Source organism: Periophthalmus magnuspinnatus, chromosome 8 (assembly GCF_009829125.3).
Source record: "Periophthalmus magnuspinnatus isolate fPerMag1 chromosome 8, fPerMag1.2.pri, whole genome shotgun sequence".
Lineage (NCBI taxonomy): Eukaryota > Metazoa > Chordata > Actinopteri > Gobiiformes > Gobiidae > Periophthalmus > Periophthalmus magnuspinnatus.
In genome coordinates, this window is record NC_047133.1 from 1,884,269 (window position 1) to 1,903,684 (window position 19,416).

At 43.0% G+C, this 19,416-nt stretch overlaps 1 protein-coding gene across 3 annotated transcripts; it reads right to left on the reverse strand.

Annotated features, from left to right (window-relative positions):
- Positions 1–4,594: 4,594 nt before the first annotated feature.
- Positions 4,595–18,964, reverse strand: rnf216 (ring finger protein 216). 3 transcript variants are annotated; one of them, XM_033971578.2, is made up of 17 exons: positions 18,854–18,964; positions 18,110–18,219; positions 17,895–18,025; positions 15,533–16,723; positions 15,383–15,459; positions 15,168–15,264; positions 14,867–15,028; positions 14,657–14,768; positions 14,429–14,562; positions 14,285–14,335; positions 14,050–14,187; positions 13,689–13,837; positions 12,429–12,507; positions 9,287–9,384; positions 6,466–6,688; positions 5,734–5,803; positions 4,595–5,483 (listed from the first exon to the last, which is right to left on the reverse strand). In XM_033971578.2, the coding sequence occupies exons 2-17, from the start codon at positions 18,174–18,176 to the stop codon at positions 5,116–5,118; spliced, it is 3,147 nt and encodes a 1,048-aa protein (XP_033827469.1). In that variant the 5' UTR covers positions 18,177–18,219; positions 18,854–18,964; the 3' UTR covers positions 4,595–5,115. The 3 variants fall into 3 exon arrangements, with proteins under 3 accessions (XP_033827469.1, XP_055079855.1, XP_055079854.1); XM_055223880.1 differs by having other exon boundaries at positions 4,674–5,483; positions 18,110–18,222; positions 18,854–18,950; XM_055223879.1 differs by having other exon boundaries at positions 4,674–5,483; positions 18,857–18,945.
- Between the last annotated feature and the right edge of the window lie 452 nt (positions 18,965–19,416).

Sequence of the window (19,416 nt, forward strand, 5' to 3'; positions counted from 1 at the left end):
CCCCTCACTCTGTGAGTCAGAGAGTGAGGGTGAGGAGAGGGTGAGGTGAGGAGAGGGTGAGAGTGAGGAGAGGGTGAGGAGAGGGTGAGGAGAGGGTGAGAGTGAGGGTGAGAGTGAGGAGAGGGTGATAGTGAGGGTGAGGAGAGGGTGAGGGTGAGGTGAGAGTGAGGGTGAGAGTGAGGAGAGGGTGAGAGTGAGGGTGAGGAGAGGGTGAGAGTGAGGAGAGGGTGAGGAGAGGGTGAGAGTGAGAGTGAGGGTGAGGTGAGGATGAGGGTGAGGTGAGGGTGAGGAGAGGGTGAGAGAGAGGTGAAGGTGAGAGTGAGGGTGAGGAGAGGGTGAGGTGAGGGTGAGGTGAGGGTGAGGAGAGGGTGAGGGTCCCACTGAGCCAGAGGCAGTGTTCTGTTTAACGGGGGAGTCTTATCTGCCGCTCGGTGTCTGGGGGGATGAGTTTTACTGGACAATGGACCAGCAGAGTTTAGCAGAGCTGCCCCAGGGGGAAAATATGGACAAATTTACACTGTTCATAAATGAAACACACTGTGCAGTTTATACGTCCACACGCTCCGTCCTGTCGCACGAGTGTCCTGCTCAGATTTACACACAGGAGAGAGACTGAGGACACACAGGCTGCTTATGTCGACTTTATTAAACATATGATTTATTACTAAAGGTGTAGACTTCTGTCAGTGACAGCTGCTTCTGACTGTGTGCAGATGTAAACTGTGGGTTTGTACCTCAATCTGTGCATAAAGACGTCATCTCCAGTCGCCCATCGCTCTGAGCTGAAATCACAGACGGATGTGCAGACCACAGGAGCTCAGTGCTGACATCGCTCTCTCATGCCACCATTTACCATTTGTAAAGTGGCTTTTACCGTATGATGAGGTACTATTAGTCCTACTACTACTGGGCTACTGCTACTATGGGAGGGAAAAGTCACGCCAACAGTAGGATAGTCTATATCTGTGCACACAGAGTGAAGACGTGGATTGATCCTCCTCTGTTGCTGTAGTTCCATGTTTTTCATATCACATCATTTCATGATCATTTCTGATCATGTACCCGCCCGGTGGTGACTGGATGCTCCTCCTGTGCCCTGGTCCTGTTCTCTGGACCTGGACCCTCCCTTCTCCTGGCTGGATGACCCGGTGCCGGGCTGGGGCCCCTCTCTGTCTCTTAGTCAAGCGGCTCTGGCTCTACAGACTTGAGCTCTCTCTGTAAATAGATGCACATTAGTCCTGGACACATCTGCAGTGTCCGTCCTGGGAGTAGATCTCTCCTTCACTCTGGATCTCCCCGAGGTTTCTCTTTTTCTCACTTTTTAGTTTTTCTTGCTGAGAAGGAGGGTCTAAGTCCAGGGGGCGCTCTGCTCTGGGACACTCCTCCATTTGCTTGTTTTCTGTTGATTCTTTTGCTCGTCTGTTTCTCTTTCATTGTTGATTTTCTAACTTTCTTTTGGTTAAATCATTCTCATGTTCAGCCCTAAGAGGCGACGCTGCTGTGATTTTAGACTTTAGAAAAATAAATTGAATTGAATCTCATAATAATTTTGTATCACATTTTTAACATGAAACTATCATGCTGTAGATTTTTATTTAAGTGCAGATTTGGCACTTCTACGTTGCCGTACATGTAAAACAGACTCGGTCAAATGTGACACTTTCTCGTTTTTTAAATAATATCTTATTATTGTGAAACATATAATGCTGAACATGACTCTTACTTCTTCCTCTTTCTCATGTTTTGATGATTCACACACATTTTGTAACGATGGATCCTCCCATTTCTCCAACATAAAGTCTCATTTACTTTTTATCTTTTATACTACTCCATATTATAGATTTTAAACAGCTCCGTCTCATTTGATAAAGAATGAGCCGCTGATTCGAGAAACAGTCCTGCTTTCTCCTCCCCGTGGCGTTCGCTTGAAGAGCATGTCCACTCTGATCGAAAACACTTCCCTCTGAGTGCTCCACAGCCCTGTCCCCTGGCTCCTGCAGAGTCCCCGGCCTCAGTGTGGGTCAGTGGGTCAGCGGGTGTGTAATCGCTTTAAAGGCCAGGATGAGTAATGTGGGTCCCTGCGAGATGAATAGCAGTGATTCAGTGTGGATAATGGAGCAGAGGAGGCATCGTACAGTAGAGACCTGTGAAAGTCTGATATCCAAATCAGGCTAAAGTGATAAAGGAACGCGGAGAGGACACAGATTAATAGATTTTCATGCAAACAGACACTTTAGAGGGTCAACATCAGTGTGTCCAGGTCAGACTGCAACCTATCCGAGGCCCAAAGATCGGCTAAAACACTGGGAAAACATCAATAATCAAGCTGCAATTATAGTTTATGTTTGAATAGATCCTCTTGGTGCAAAACCCTGCAGAACATATTGAAAAGAGTGAAAATCTCAGCTGTAAAAACACTGTTCTCTTCACATCACACACTCTAACACGCACAGACAGGAGCAGCGTTCTGTGAGCAATAAAATCGTCTGGGGGACAGAATGTTGCCAGACACGGAGCTCCCGGAGGACTGAGCATAGAGCATTTTACACAACACACACACAAACACACACACACACACACACACACACACACACACAAACTGCGTGAGTGTGTGCTGCTGCTACAGTCTGGTCTAAGTGTGAAGGTCATCTCGTTCACTGCCTGCCTGTTGGAGCAGATATGAATTCTCACGTTTTATTTAATTCAAAATGACAGGAAACAGCTCTGCAGTCGCACAGACAGATACGGAGGTCAAGTCTGGTGGAGTCATAATTCAAATATAAAACCTCAGCAGCTTTACAGGGAAACGACAAGCTGAAAGAACACACTGTTGACTCCGTTTCAGCTGTAAACACGCAAATTCCGTGTAAAATGCTTGTGTAGATAGAACAGAAAGATTGAAATGATGTTGTTTGAGCCATCGCTTTGACTTTCTTTTCAAATGTCTGTTCTATTGTATTTAGAAAAGATTCCCCTGCATCGTTTCCACATAAGCCAGTCTTTGTCCCGTGCTTAAATGAGTAATTAGTGCATAATAGTCTATAATACCTCCAAATGTAATCCCACACAGGCCTGGAGGCATCTTTAACCACTTCCATCACGGGGGTCTTGAGGAGGCAGTTGTTTTCTGGTGTTATTTGCAGCTAACGGTGGTTTTAGGAGCACAAAAGTGACGGCTCTGGGTCACAAAAGCTTAAATGAAGACCACACTCAAAGGTTAGTCATCCATTGTTAAAAGCAGCACTTGATAAATGATGGGATCCTCCTGGGGCCTGGGCACTTTTGAAGTCATGAGGGTCCCATCAGGCTGACCTCATGCGTAAAGTAAATTAGATTTGGTGAAGTTTACACTAATTCGTTTGACAAAGTCCATGCAAATATGGTTGGACACGTAGGAACACGTATAACAGCTCTCCTGACTGGTGTGGTCATGTTCTCTGAGGGTTATGAGCTCAAGAAAACTGGTTTAATTCTTTTAAATATGCAAGATTTAACCTTTTTTTTTGGCTGGCTAAATTCAGAACACTGAGACTCTCGTTTTTATAGGCAACGTGTTCAAATACAGAGAAAATATGAATAAAAACATCAAAACCATCCATTTAAAACGTTAAAAACAAGTGCAGGTGGGAGTATATGTGTTTGTTATAAAAATACATTAATTTTATTCCATTTTTAGTGAAGCAAAACCCCTTTTTTCTCAATAATTGTGGCGTGGCTGGTCCTTACACTTACACAATCATGTGATGCATTAAATGTTCCCGTATCAATGCTTAACAAGCAGTTTATAAACACATTTCTTACATTATTGTTCATTTCTGACAACTTAGCGATGCCCAAACTACTTTTTCCTCATAAACAGTGATGTGTTTTAAATTTATCACTTGTTTTCTATGTGTGTAAATCATGCAATCGTTCCAAAACAGCAGATTATTCTCAAACAAACTCTTTAAATATTGATAATGTACGCTTTTGTAAACTCCTCTACCGCAGTGATCAGTTGTTACTTTATATTTCATCCAGTTTTATTAATCCAACCATCAATAAAAGAGCGGTTTATGGTTTGATATTTGACCTTCAGCCACTTTGAGATGCCCTTGTGTGTTCAGATTGAGAAAACTCTGCATTATTAATTCATGGCCGGTGTAATAAGATACTGAATGTGATTAAAATCCAATTCAGTGTCTCACACAAACAGCGTCTGTCCCTGGCCGCCCATGACTAAAACCATTAGGACCCCCGGGCAAAAGCAGGGGCTCGTCCTCCACGTTTACAGCAACAAGACGCCGCGTGTGTGTGTGTACATGTGTGTGGGTGTGTGTGGCCAAGTGATTTGTCACACTCACAGCACACTTTGGGCGAACAAAAGAATCCCCCTCCTCCTCTTTCTCGGGTAACATCATAAGCCTGACAGTCGCTGAGCCGTGATTGGTGGAAAACAGGAGTCTTCGGTCATGTGATTGGAGAGCAGCCTCAGGGTTTCGTTATCGTGAGTCAGCCCCTTTCTGCCGAATCCACGAGGGAGGGGCCCAAAAAGCTCAAATCTAATGATGAAGAGAATGTGGATTTGGTGAAAAGATATTTGCACATTTTCTTTGACATAATTTTTATTGAAAAACTGTGCGTCTTTAAAGATCACACCAAATACACACAAGGGAATGCTTTCCTTTGTTTATGTTTTTACTCAAAAATAGCAGTATAAAGAGGAAATAATTGAGCTTAAAGTGATTGAACTGAAGAGAAAGCAAAGTAGATTCTGATCGGACGCAGAAATCGTGAACATACAACCCGAAAAGCTGGGGCACGGCGTGAGGACACAGAATGCACTGATCCACATTTTATTCATATTATAGCACATTTCTGTCTGGGTTTAATGACAAATGAAAACAGTAAAATAATCCAGTCAATCCTTTTCTGACCCAATAAACACTAATCACATTTTTTGTCTGGCACCCAAGTAAAAATGTGCCTTTTTAACATAATCTCTATGCTATAGTAGGAATAATATATTATTAGTCCACTGCATTCTGTTTAAACTATAGACTTTACAGCGTGACCCATTTATTTTTATAGTTTTTATTTTATTTATAAAAGATAAACCTGCAAAAGGCTACTGTGTTAGAAGCGTCTGTAGTAGCGATGGTGAGGTCCATAGTGCATTGGCATCATTTCCCAGTCGTTGTGGTGATGTGGGTAGTGGTGGTGTGGATTCTGATGGTGGTGTCGCTGCTGCTGCTGGTTGTTATTGTTCAAAGGGGGCAGTAGGGGGGGCACGTAGGGCGCAGGGGGAACCCGGGCTAAGGGGGCGAGGGGGACGTGGGCGTAGTGACCGCGGGGAGGCACAAACAGAGGAGCCTGCACCGCCTGTGGCTGATTAGGGGCCACCTGGTTGGGCGCAGGAACAGGCTCCGGAGGGGGTCCCACACGAGGACGCTTGGCTTCGGCGATGGCTTCTGGAGGTGGGCCCACGCGCTTCCCTGAATTTTCTGAAGAGGAGAGAAAATTGTGTAGATTTTTATAGCAGCTGTGTACTGGTCTAGTCTCTTGTATTCTCTTCTTCTACTACGATTTTCCCATTTTCTTGATACTTATTACTAATTTGTAGAGTTTCTTGCTAAAAAAACAATCAATCATTGTGTTAACTTCAAACACAAAAAGTAATATTGTCAATCTAAGCATTCTGACATCCACTGTGAGTTGTTTCCTTGATATAAAACTCTGAACTGAAGCACTAACCTGCACTCTTCTTCTTGAGCTCGGCTTCTCCTTCCTTCTGGATCTGCTGAATTATTCGCTCATCATCCTCCTGCAGACACAATCAAATAGATTTGCATTCTGCACAATGGACTTTGTAATTACACGTTTAAATCTCGACACTGTGTCTTGTGAAGCAAACAGTCTGGGTGTGAATGTTTTAAGAGAGAAACATCAGCTGTTTCATGGAGGGAGACACATTTGTTGAGAGGCTGAGTTCGTGATGTGGACAACGTGAAGTAATGATTAAATGGGCATCTCAACGTCCCAGCAACGGCTAAGATGTTAAACGACTCAAATACCATTTAATAATACGGCGCATCAAGTGTTTAGATGAAGTGTTTCGATGTTTTGCTTTGTCTGCCTGTGAGCTAAAGCATCACTGTACTTTTCTTAAAACTACAAAACATTTTGACAACGTCAAAAGAAGAAAGAATGTCCTAAGCTAATACAGAAAGTGTACTCAGGATAAACAAATATTTAGATTTTCTTGGCTGTCCTGCTCCTTGCGCTGTGCTGCTGGACTAGCTCCATCTCATTACCCGCATGGGAACTAATTGTAGTTTCTGTTTGCCAGCGACACTGCAGCCAAACCAGTGCGGGTTACTATGGAGTCAGACGGTCAGGGTCATAGAGCGAGGAGGAAACCGTCTGTTGAAAAGATGACTCAAGCCTAAAACCTTCACTCTGAGGCAGATCAATGGGGCAAAGTACCGTGGGGTCTGTCCACAGGGAGCACTTGCGGCAGTGGCGGCAGGGGGCGCCGGGGGAGCGGGCGTGCTGACAGAAGTGGTTATAACCGTTGATGGGCTCCCGGCACAGGTAACACATGAAGCCGCCGCATCGACACGACATCCGGTTACACCCCTCGGACTTCACCAGGCCTGTCCCACACTTTGTGCACTTCCTGACCCGGGCCGCGGTCATCCTCTCCTCACTGTAGAGTAACACACACATGAATAATACACTAAAAACACACGCACACACACAAAAGTCACGCAGCAGAATGAAACACACGCTGTTAAATAGTAAATATGTTAATATTGTGCAACAAATCCACACTGAACTTCAACAATACATGCTCTTTTCATTAACAAGTTATTTATGTGTTTTCACTCTTTTGCAACTTGGATTTAAGATTATATTTCAATTCTCTGTCAGCGTTTCTCAAACTGTGATATGTGTAACACTGGCAGTAACCAGAGCACTCTGCAGTATTTCTTTTCTTTATTTTAATACATTTGACCCATCTTTGGTTTAATTATTGTCTAAAACTACAGTATCATAACAATTTGTCATGCAGCATCAACAGAATAAACTGGTGTCCATTTATGAAGAGCAGAGGCTGAATCTTGACTAAACCCAAGTTGCAAACATATATTCAAATAAAAGATACGTTTAAGACTGAGCAAATTTGAGCGGGAATCAAAGATGGCACAGCTGCGACAGTCCTGCGACAGTCCTGCGACAGTCCTGCGACAGTCCTGCGACAGTCCTGCGACAGTCCTGCGACAGTCCTGCGACAGTCCTGCGACAGTCCTGCGACAGTCCCGGTTCAGTCCCGGTTCAGTCCCGGTTCAGTCCCGGTTCAGTCCCGGTTCAGTCCCGGTTCAGTCCCGGTTCAGTCCCGGTTCAGTCCCGGTTCAGTCCCGGTTTTCTCAAGCCTCTGAAGAAGACTCTGTGGTTTATGTGAGCTGGAAAAGTGGAAAGTGAAGCTCATTTTTTGTTGTATTGTCCATTTTATGAAGAATTTAGAAATCCTGTATTTGATGAAATGTTCACCCAGTGCTGTGAAATGTTCTGGTGTAAAGACGACAACAAGATAAAATGGTTGTTTCATTCTAATGTTTATAAGTGTGTGTCATTCCTCTGTAAAGCCTGGGGGAAGCGGCTAATGAGTTTGTTTAAATGAGTCAATTGGTGTTTGTAACATGTCTGGCAGCTGGTCTGTTGTATTTTATTGTATTTTCTTGGCGTTTTATAAATCCATTAAAGGGCTCGACATTTTTTGTATAAGACACAGTAATAACACAGATTCATTCATTCATTCCTCAGTGATTTAGCCCAATTTTAGACCATTATTACTCGAAAATATTAGAGCCAATAAAGTCTGTCTGGTGGTACTCGACATAAAGCCAAATCTTATCTTGGGAGGCACTTGGTGTGAACGATTGGAACTTGACAGAGTTGATTTCCTTGAATGCTTTTAAGTCTAAACTGAGAGGTCTCGAGGCTGACTCCATAACACGCACTTGTTTTTCATATTCTGTTTGTCTTTTCCTCTTATCTTGTCTTTTTAATTATGTAACTGTATTTTTTATTTGCCGCTTGGCCAGGACTCCCTTCAAAAAGAGGTTTTTAATCTCAATGGGACCTTCCTGGTTAAATAAAGGTTAAACAAATAAATTTATTTTAAAAAAAGAGAACCACTGCTCTATGCACCGTACAGTTGGTAGAATTGACAATAGAGCTGACTTGGATTTGTCCTGCTGCACAGATGTTCTACCTTGATCCCTATATCAGGCTACTTCCGGAGTCTTTCAGTGCCGGGAAATAAGTGAAGCTGTGAACAGGAACAACAGGAAGTGCTGAGTGACGACCTGCAGAGCTACAGGAAGCAGCCGTCTCTCCACTTCCTGGTACACTGTCCGGGAAACAGAGCTCTTTAGCCAGATACACTCTACTGTACGTGGACTGGGAAAAATAAAGCTTAGACTGGATCCTTAAATTATAAAATGTATTAACTGTAAATCTGTCTGTGTGAAAAGATAATTACAAGTTCAAATGGTCTCACTAGAGTAAAATAACAAATATAACACAGAAGAACATCCTTTGGTCTGGCTGCACACTAAAGGTTCGACACAAACACTCATGACCTGTCTAGACGTGATATGTGGAACATTTTCTTTCCCGTGAAACAGATACCACCTTAAACTGGCATCGCACTGATGGAGTAATGCCATCTACCCACATGATCCTCTCAAGAGAAAACATTTACAATTTAAGCCTGACCATTAGCCAGGCATCTAAGACGTTCAGTAAAACCAGCATGATGATGGCGTGATGGAAACGTTTGTAGGCTTCCAGTAAATATGGGGAGCAGCAGCAGTGAGTGAGTGAGTGAGTGGTTAAAGCGTGCGCCCATCAACCCGAAAGTTAGAGGTTCGATCTCAATTTGGACCAGTGCAAACTATTACTGAGTGCTTGGGCAAGACCGTTCCGCAGCTTTCCTGTGTGTGAATGTGGCGTTTTAGGGCTTGGTGGTCGTCCAATAGGCGACTAGAAGCTTCTATCAATCTACCCCAGGGCAGCTATGACTATAAAAATGGTTTAAACAATGTAATGCGACAGAAATCAAGTGTATTTTTAAATTTGGTGTGTCTAAAATTAACATTAACATTTCAACCCATTCTTTTTTTTAGCTTTGTTTTTTTTTTTATCTTGCCAAAAAACCTTTTTCCAAACATATCAGTAAATAAAAAATATAGGAGATTATCCAGTTGTGTGTGAATATTTGACACCCTGAGCGACTTACAAGACCACTCTCATGCGGATCTCATCCTGCTCCAGCACCTGCTCGCACGTCTTCCCGATGTGCTCCTTCCACTGCACGTTGCACTTCCGACAGCTCTCCTACACAAACACACACATCACACACTATAAACATGGATTTATTTCATTTTGCCTTTCACCAAAACCTCTTTGTGTCACTATGGTCCATTTCTCAGCCCATTCCCTAGAACTGTATCTGCTCTATATGCTACTGCTGCTGCCACTGCAGACAGAGGTGTGGCTCTTGGCAGTGAGCGCACGCACACACACACACACATATACGCACGCACACACACATACGCACACACGCACGCACACACACACCCCACACACACACACACACACACACACACACACACACACACACACTCACTCCGACTGCCTGGTTGCTTAGAAACAGCCCAACTCCATCCTTCTTCTGTCGCGTCGGCCTTTGAGACGTGGAGCTAGAAAGAACCAGCAGAGCACATGACACGCACACGAAGCCTTAGCCCCTGACCCTTCAGCTGAGTGGGATCACATTAATATTTGAATGACTAGTCTGAAAGTCTGATATGACAGGACAGATTAAAAATAAATTGTTTTTCTAAGTACTACTTCACACCATTTTTGTGCGTGCAACCGACAAGGTTAGCTAAAGGTTATGGAATTTTTCGTATTCTAAATAACAACCTCCTCCTCTAGTTTATTTCTGGGTTTCACTGTTATATGGTCCTGTTTTAAGGGCGTCTGGCCATTTAAAAATATAATATTTTATTTTAAATTGTTAACTGAAATGGCACGGGTTCTAACTTCTGAAACATGTGGAAAGCAACAGTTCAAACTCAAAATCAAGCCTTCATTAGTTTAGTTAGTCAGTTTTACTATTACCAGTTTAACGTTTTAATAAATTGACAGTCAGTGTGTACATATATTAAAAAAATAACTCTCAAATGGCAGTAAAAAGCAGATCACAAAGGCCAGTAGCGTGTGAGGAGTGTCAGCAGTGTGGTGTAAGATGGCCTCCTAGTGGTGACACATAAACCAGGAAGAAGAAAAAGCTGCTGAAGGCGGTGGTGGTTTGACTGGCCTGGCTGTGTCTGCAACCTGTCAGACAAAGACAGGCTCTCTACAAAACTGAGAGCGCACCTGAGCTTTTATAGCAAGGCTAAAAATATCACATGACATCACTCATGACCCTTGCACTTGTGGGCGTGTCCTCTTTACCTTTGACAGTCATCGCTCAACTGTCACATGGCTTTATTAGACAAAGAAGTAACAAATTTTGACTTGTGTTCCGCTCATATTCGCACGGTTTCTTTCATCCATATCACGCCACTCCTCCTGGTAGTATCTTCCCCGTTTCAAATGCAGCACACTCTCTAGTGTCTGCAGCAGTTCCTTATAAGGTAGTGCAGAAAGCTTGCATTGCACTGATTGGGGGACAGTGGGTTTTGGGTAGGGAGGTGGCTTTGAAGGTATAGGGGTGACCTCCAGGATGATATTCTACACTGGAATAATGTTAAAAACATTACAGCGGTCCAGTATGAGCGACCTACATTTAGGTACACTTGATGGAGTAATCACATGCAGGCGTGTTCTTCTCTTCACCACATGTGGAATACATTAGAGGGATGTGTAGGTCAGACGGAGCCAGGGGGAGAGACGAGGAAAAGTGGGTCAAGCGCAATCTGGACCACATTTGAAACAGGAAAGAAAGAGGGCCTAACCAGTAGGAAACCAGTTCAAGAGGAGAAAAGAATACAAATGGCCAGTCAGGGACCAGCAAGAACGCACAGGGGCGGGCTTAAGGAAGTGTGTCAGTTACATAATGAAGCCCCTCCCTCATGGCACTGTACAGCAACAGTGTGCAGCTGGAGCCGGGATGTAGAAAACAGCAGGGAAATATATCAGGGGCCTTAAACAAATACTAATTACCTAGTACTGAAATGTATTTTCATTTTCACCAATAAGCAATTTTTGGTCATCATTTGCTCAATATGACATTTTTCATCTTTAATGGAAGATAATTTATTTTATTTTATGGACTGTAATGACATGTATTACATGATTTATGAACATACTCAAATAAAATTCAAATTCAAATTCAAATTCAATATGACATTTTTATGCAGATAAAATCTGTAACATTTATTTATATATAAAATTTCAGCAACTTCCCACTTGTTTAATCAAAATATGTTTGGCTCTATGGAGGGTCCTGTGAGAGTGAACAAGTACAAAGTACTCAATTTTCTTAAGTTTAGTGAAATAACATAAAACACTAACAAAAGGAGTCTATACACAGGCACTACTCTGACTGTACAACAATTATGCAATTTACTTTCTTGAATCCTTTGGGTGTGTTCATAGTGTAATGTGAGACAGATGTGATGTGCAAAGACACAGTGGAAACTGAAGGACTTTGGCTCCATCTATGGACCAATATAAAGAATGGCAGCCAAAAGAACTTAAAGATGGAACATGCCATCACATAAATCACATAAATCACATAAATGAAGTGATAATAATGTCACATCTCGCTCACACTGCTAAACAAGGTGTTCAAAAAGATTCAAAGATTTTTTAACAGTCCATATTCAACATTGATTTAGTTTCTCAAGTAGTAAAGTATAATATAACTTAAAACTAAATAAATACAGATTTTATGTTCAACATTTAAGTTTTTCTTTAACGTTCACAGAACCACACTGCTCTTCTTTGTCCAGACTGAGATGTAATGACAACTTTAGGTGCAGTGTATATTTTGTGTACTTTGAAAGTAAGATTTTATAAAAAAAAAAAAGAAAAAAAAAGTAAAAAAGAAACAGAAACAATAAGTGTTGTTTTATCACAGGAAACCATGTTTGCCTCCCCAACATTCCTCAGACAGAAAGAGGAGAGCAGGGCCTAGATCAGACAAACGACAGGGTCTGACACCTCCACACACGGCACCTTCTTATCATCCTCCTTAAATGTGGGGAAGAAGCTTTCACCCTCAAAGAATTTAAACGTCTGCCAATTTATGATGCAGTTTACAGTGAAAGGCTCTTGTAGGACTACAGGCTGGAGGAGGCTGGGTTCAGATGTACATTCTTTACAGCTCTGTGTGTTTAAGTGCTTAAAGAAATGTAGAGCTGACTGACCTTGCGGCAGCGGGGGTTGGGACAGCTGAACCGTGAGATGCCCCTGTCCAACAAGGCTGGAAATTTGCAAAATGGACACCTAAAAAAGTCAAAGCACATAATCAAATGGAGTTCAAACAACCAGTTAAGCAGAGAGTACTACGTGTGATGGTGTGGGTGTGTGGGTGGGCGGCAAATATAGAATATCTGAGGTAACTGAAGGGTATGTCAAGTAATAAAGCTTCTAAGTTGAATTACAAATACATATATCAAAAATATGGAATGCATATTGATTGAATAAAGTTTCTTAGGGGCATCACATATACATATATATCTTTTGATACTGAAATCATATAAGTTTTGAATATTATTATGTAATCACCATTTTTATACTGAATTCATATATTCTTTGAATGTTGTATCTTTTTGGAGGTTGTCTAACAAGCACCATACTAAAAGTTGAACACCATCTACTAACACTGAAATTAGGTTGTAACATTGTAAAACGTGAATTATGGGAGACAGTTGGTGCTTTGCAGAAACTCCTTTAACCGAGTTAAGGCAACATTGTAGGAGGTGAATCATGTCGTTTGACAGCTACCAATGTTTGTACTAGAGTGAGAGCATCTTTTGATAATACGGAAACTATGTTAAAGGCAACATCGTGTGATATGAATTGAGGGAAACTGTTGGGGTGTGTAGACGCTCCTTTACAGGGACAGGGCGGTCGGATGAGACTCAAGGCCGGAAAAATAGACTGGTGAAGCCCGGAGAGATGAGCGAGGCCGGAGGGAGGAACCTACCCTCAAGACCTACTCAACATAATATTTGCATATTCATGTTGCATGTTACATTTTTATGTTACGGGGCCAGGGAAAGGCAGACAGAGCCTGCTGCACATACGAGGGATAGATCATATGACCCCGGGTCCTGTATTAGATTGTAACTGTTAGGGAAATAAACTTTTGAGATTTGAACTGATCGAATCCAGTCGTCATTTTGATAGAACACGCCTAACACTTGTCTGCCATCTCAGATTGTGTGAAGCTTCTTATCTGAGGACTGAGATAAGAAGCTTATCTGCGTCCATCCCCATTTTAGCAGGACGACCCTCGCTAAAATGGGGAGGGGATGGGATTTTTAACCGCTAACCTTCTGGGTATAAAGTGACCTCTCGCAGTCCTACCCCCTGAATCACTTTTAAAAGACAGTTCCAACAATCCACAAGATCATGACAGAACCCCACTGCCCCACTACACGTCCCCCGATGGCCGCTCGTACCTGACCAGTTCATCGGCGCAGGTGGCAGCGACGGCCTCCTCTGCCTGTCGCTCGTAGTATTTACAGAGTACGTTCTCAGGCAGCACCTTGTTCAACTCACACACTGGAAACGAACACGGGCAGTTTGCACTCAAGCAACTCAGCTCCGACTGAAATCACACGCACAACAAACTGAAATCAGGTTCAGATCTTCTTCCCTAGATGTGAATATAATGATTAAAGTCTCCATTTAAACAAGTGCTGTGTAATATCAACCTTTCTCTAGTATTGTTAGTTAGTGACAAATGTAAAAGTGATTTGCTCAGGCTTTCTTCTGATTCATGGATTAAATATTTGCATAGACTGAAGGTCAGTTTATTACCTTTCCAGAGCCAAAAACAGCCTCCTGAGCATATTTCACCAGACATTCTTGACAGAACAAATGCCCATCTGAACACTGGGTCATCTTCTCAAAGGCAAAGTCCCCATAACAGCAACCGCACTCAATGAGCTGGCCATCCTAAACCGTAATCAAACAATACATCAACTGAATATACAGCCTGTGTCACATGTGTTATAACATCAAAAACAGATCAAGTAGCTGCAAAGAGCCACACCTTTTTATATTCATCCTCATTGACCTGCAGAGCCAACAGGAAGTCCTCATGCTGAAGACAGAACAAGCAGAGTATTCATTCATTATTAATACACTTTTATTCAAGGGCATTACACTTCTGTAGCTTTCCACAAAAAGTGTTTACCTCCGCCCATTCCTTTGCTTTCTGTTGATAGAAGGAGAGCTCTTTTTGTACAGAGGGCTCTAGGTTAATGTACGTTCTACAAAACCGTCGGTCATGTTCCAAGAAGTACATTCTCTTATCGAGTTTAACTGAACCTGAAAATAAACACGAATAACAGATACATCAATTCTAAAAGGAGAAAAATCATATTAATTTGTAGTTTTATGAATTAATATTTGCCACACTTACCATGTTCAAAATGAAAATCAATGTAGCAGCGCTCGCTAGAGGTTCTGCTCCGTCGCCTTTTCCCTGAGGGGTCGCCCGAGCTCTGCCACTTCTTTAGAGCTTCCCATAAGGCCTGTTGAGCGCGTGTTTAGTTTACACATTCACAATAGGCGACATGTAGGAGATTCTATAGGTGACTCTACAAATATGCACTGTGTTAGAGAGAAGTACCTTGCGTGTGATTGCATAGTGTCCCTTCAAAGCGTTGAGAGCCCATTTGATGTCCTGACAGCTGAGCATCCGGAAATCCGCCATGAGCAAATCAGCAGCTTGCATTATAGCTCCATGCCCCACAACCACCAGCTTAGAGTAGTCAAAAAGGTCTTCTGTCTCCTAGGAGGAAGCTTAGTATTAACCTTTCACTGACAAATGACACATCAATAACAGTTTTAAGCTTTTCCGATAAAGGAAAATGAAGACTTTATGATTGAAGCAGAGTAGCACTGACACACGTGTACAGAGGGGCACATACCTCAGACTGGGTGTCTTCGGGCTCCAGGAGGATACTGGAGGCTGCAGCAATCTCTCTTTGAGGGTACTGTGGGTTCTCCAACAGCAGATTACAAATACTAAAACACAAAAGTGTTATTACACAGTGACAAACATAAAACATGCATAAAAGATAATAGTTGGAGAAATGTTTAAGCCACTCAATAACATGGCCTGATATGAATTCTAGATACTTGCACATTCAAGTCTTTCACATTATCCTTTTGGATCAGTTCTGCTACATAGGCTTCCTGGACATCAGGAAAAAGATCCAACTGGAGAAAACACAGAGAGAGATCACGTATAAGAACACACACAGCTGATGGTCACTGTGTGTTAAACACTCACCACTTTTGCAACCATGTCTCTGACATCAGGCTGTTGTTCTGCTCTGTCTCGTGGAGCAGACGGGCCAGGCCGTGCGTCCTCTATCCTAGGAAGATCTTCCACCACTGCAGGCACCGCCCCCAGGCCTGGGGCAGGTGCAGGTCTGTCCGGGTATGGAGCTGGGTGCTGAGCAACAGGAGCTTGTGTAGAATTGGGGGCTGGAAGGTTTTGACTCTGTTGATTTGGTAAAGGATTGGCAGGTCCTGGCTGTGGATGGACCAGGCTCCCAAGGACAATTCTGTGGCCAGCTTGTGGAGGCCCAAGTCTCTCAGGGGCAGCAGCGATGAGCACAGGAGGGGGTGTGATGTGTATGACCTGTGTGGCATTAGGGGCCTGGGATGGGGCCTGGGATGGTGCCTGGGCGGGGGCTTGGGCGTGTGTCTGGGGCTCAATCTGAATGAGATTACCATTTGTTTTGAACACCTGGGCCCTGATCTGGATGTGGGGCTGTGTGACGAGAGTAGAGGCCTGTAAGCTGGGCTGCTGAGGAAGCACAAGAAATTTTACTGTCTTTAGCTGTGCGTGGTTGGCCTGGGATGCGGAGGTTTGACTGGGCTGTACCTGCCTGGATGTACCGGGTTGTGCAGATGAAGTGCTGGCCTGAGGATTGTCTTGTGTTACATCATCTGTTCCAGTATTTATCTGTGTCCTTGCAGAAGTATTGGGCACTGTGCTTGCCAGTGCACAAGACTGGCGAGAGGCACTGGAGGTACTAGCTTGGGGCTCGTGCTTTGTTTGTGCTGAAGTCCCGGCCTGAGAGTGTCCAGATGTACTCGGCCGGGCATCAAGTGTTCCTGATGGGGTGGCATTAGCCTGGACGTTTGTTGAGGTTTGTGTAGAAGAACCTACAGGTTGCAGTGAGTCTGTGTGAAGGGTAATGTGAGGCAAAGCGACTGAGGGGCCAGGCTGAGGGTGTCCATGAACTGATTTACCAGACTGTGGGGCTGCTTCTGCTGGTGGGATGGCCCGGCTCACTATAGTAGAAGCGGCCTTGGTCTCTCTAGAGGTAGAGGCGGTAGATGAGGACGAAGATGGGTTATTTGGAGCTTCCCTTTGCTCTTTATGTTCACTTGATCCTTGATTTGAGTTAAATGAGGCCCCACTCCATATTGCTGCTGGGCGAATCACTTGTTTGCGAGCTGGAGTAATAGACTGTAAATGAGGTGGACAGGGTCAAAAAAGCACTTGCAATGGGTGCGCCACAGTATGTTTTCTTGACCCTATTCAATCTATTAAAATATTAAATATTGTACACAATATCACAAAGCAATAGCAAAATACGACATTTAAAACTGTCAAGTGGACAAATTGCTGTAGGAGTGAAGACATTTCGCTGCTCATCAAAGTGGCTTCTTCAGTTCTGGTCGGATTACTGCTGGACACTGCCTTATATCTGTCTGAAGGGAGGGGCAAACTACACTGAAACTGTAAACAGCTATTATCTCCAGTTTCATCTTTTAATGACCCTATTCAACCTTTGATGGTCCTACTATTGTTCTCTTTTGTTTCTTGTGTTTGTTTTGGGTCTGAGGATGAAATCATAGATTTGTGAGAGGTTATGTCTCGGGCCCCCATTCCTGTTCAAGGAAGGATTGTCTTTCCTAACAAAAACAGCTTCTTTAACTCTTCTCTCAAACCATTTATTTTCTTTAGCACAGATCTGAGCCTTTCTCTCTTCAAAGGAGTAGTTAGAGTCTTTGAGATAGAGATGTACAGCAGACTGTGGTCCAGAGGAGCTTTCGCGCCGGTGTTAGTTCATTCTCTTATGGAGGGGCTGTTTAATTTCTCCAATGTAACGCTCACTGAACTCTTCACTAATGTGAAGACAGAGAAAAGAAATGGTTTGAGAGAAGAGTTAAAGAAGCTGTTTTTGTTAGGAAAGACAATCCTTCCTTGAACAGGAATGGGGGCCTGAGACATAACCTCTCACAAATCTATGATTCTATCCTCAGACCAAAAACAACCACAAGAAACTAAAGAGAACAATAGTAGGGCCATTAAAGGTTCAATATGGCCATTAAAAGCTGAAACTGGAGACAATAGCTGTTTACACTTTCAGTGTAGTTTGCCCCTCCCTTCAGACAAATATATGGCAGTGTCCAGCAGTAATCTGACCAGAACTGAAGAAGTAGCTTGAATGAGCAGCTAAACGTCTTCACTCCTACAACGATTTGTTCAGTGATGGATTTAAACTTCGTCTTTTGCTACGGATCAGACCTGGACGACTGAGGAATCACAAAGTAATATATATTCCAATTCCGTATTATATTGATTGTTGCATCACCTGTGGCTATATTATTAATTAAAAAAAAACACCAATTACCTCCAGTAATCTGACATCATCGTCATCAGGAACGTAAACAGGACTAATAGGTATCAAAGTCACGGGCTCTTCATCAGAGTCATCAGAAATGGTGATCAGCTCCCTCTGACGCTGCTGCTGTCGTCGAGAACCTATTACAAAAGTCTATCATAAGAGTGGCATTCAAGGGAGATCCCAGACATATGTTGAAAGTGAAAGTTGTTCAGGTGCAGAACCTTGGCTGCGGTGAATGTTGAAACTTCTAAGATGAATGACATCATCATCACTCCCTCCATCTGCCATGATGAGACACTATGAAGCAGCCCAGTCACAAACTCCACACCATCTACTCCAGACACACAAGAAATCACTGTAACTGTTCACCTTCAAAGTAAAAATATAGTCTAAATATATTACATTTCATTATTATTATATTCCTTCACTTTTTCCTTTGAGGTGGATAAACATGAAACAGAAACAAACATGAAACAGAAACATAAATCTCATCGATAAAACGATCACGCAGCGCTCCAAGGATTAAGTTATATTATAAATAACATTGGATTGTGGAGTTATATGAAAGGTACAAAACCATGTTAACGTCTTTATGAAAAGTTGCCAAGCCTTTTCTTCGCTCAAGAGCAAAACCAATCAATCAAAGTTGACAGCCAGCTCGACAAGACGCAGAACAGTTTGGAAACGACTATTGTGTCGACTGTCGATTAAGTCCTCACATACAGAAGTGACAGCAGCTTTAAACTTAGAAAAGGGTTTGAGAAAAAAGGCAGAGGCATTTCCGTGCCCTGATCGTTACAGGGAAAAGCACTTTAAGGCTACAGGCTTTAGCTTCGCAGGCTAGCCTGTTGGGAGTAGTTAGCTTCCTTGAGTAAAGATTTAGCCTAAAATCACACAATGCAAATATACAAGAGATACATGTTAAGGTTTATAAAAGTATGTGAACATGCAAATGTGTAAAATACCACAGCATTGTCCAGGAGATCCAGTGAAAACCGCCCTCTTGGTGAAGAGACATGCAGAGAACATCGAAAAAAAACCTGCCAAAACAAGCAGAGCGACGTCACACGTCACGCAGCGTCACTGTGGACTTCTGGGAGTTGTAGTCAAGGACCCGGGGTTACGTGCACGAGCATCTTAAAAATGAACAAAAATATGAACCTAAGTGCAGTCAATCAGTGCAGTTGTGGTATCTGGCCTGCCATCTGTTACCAGGTCCTGGTGTTCCTTCTTGTCTTTGTTAAGACACAGAGGGGACAAAGGTCATAAACTCACAGTAGGAGGTTTGGGTAAGATACGGGAATTGCTAAGTCTTGGGACCTAACGGCCGAACAAACAGCGTAGGTTAAGGGGCTGTCCTACAGTTCTATAGTTCTGTAGACAATAAATATAGGTGAGTTTCTTTGTTCGTGGTGTTTCTCACATTGGCTCAGAGAATACCCAGACTCTGTGATTGGCATAAACTCCGTATTTGTAATAAATATCATTACACTATCAGAGCTTGTCTTTTGGGTCATTTTCTGAACAC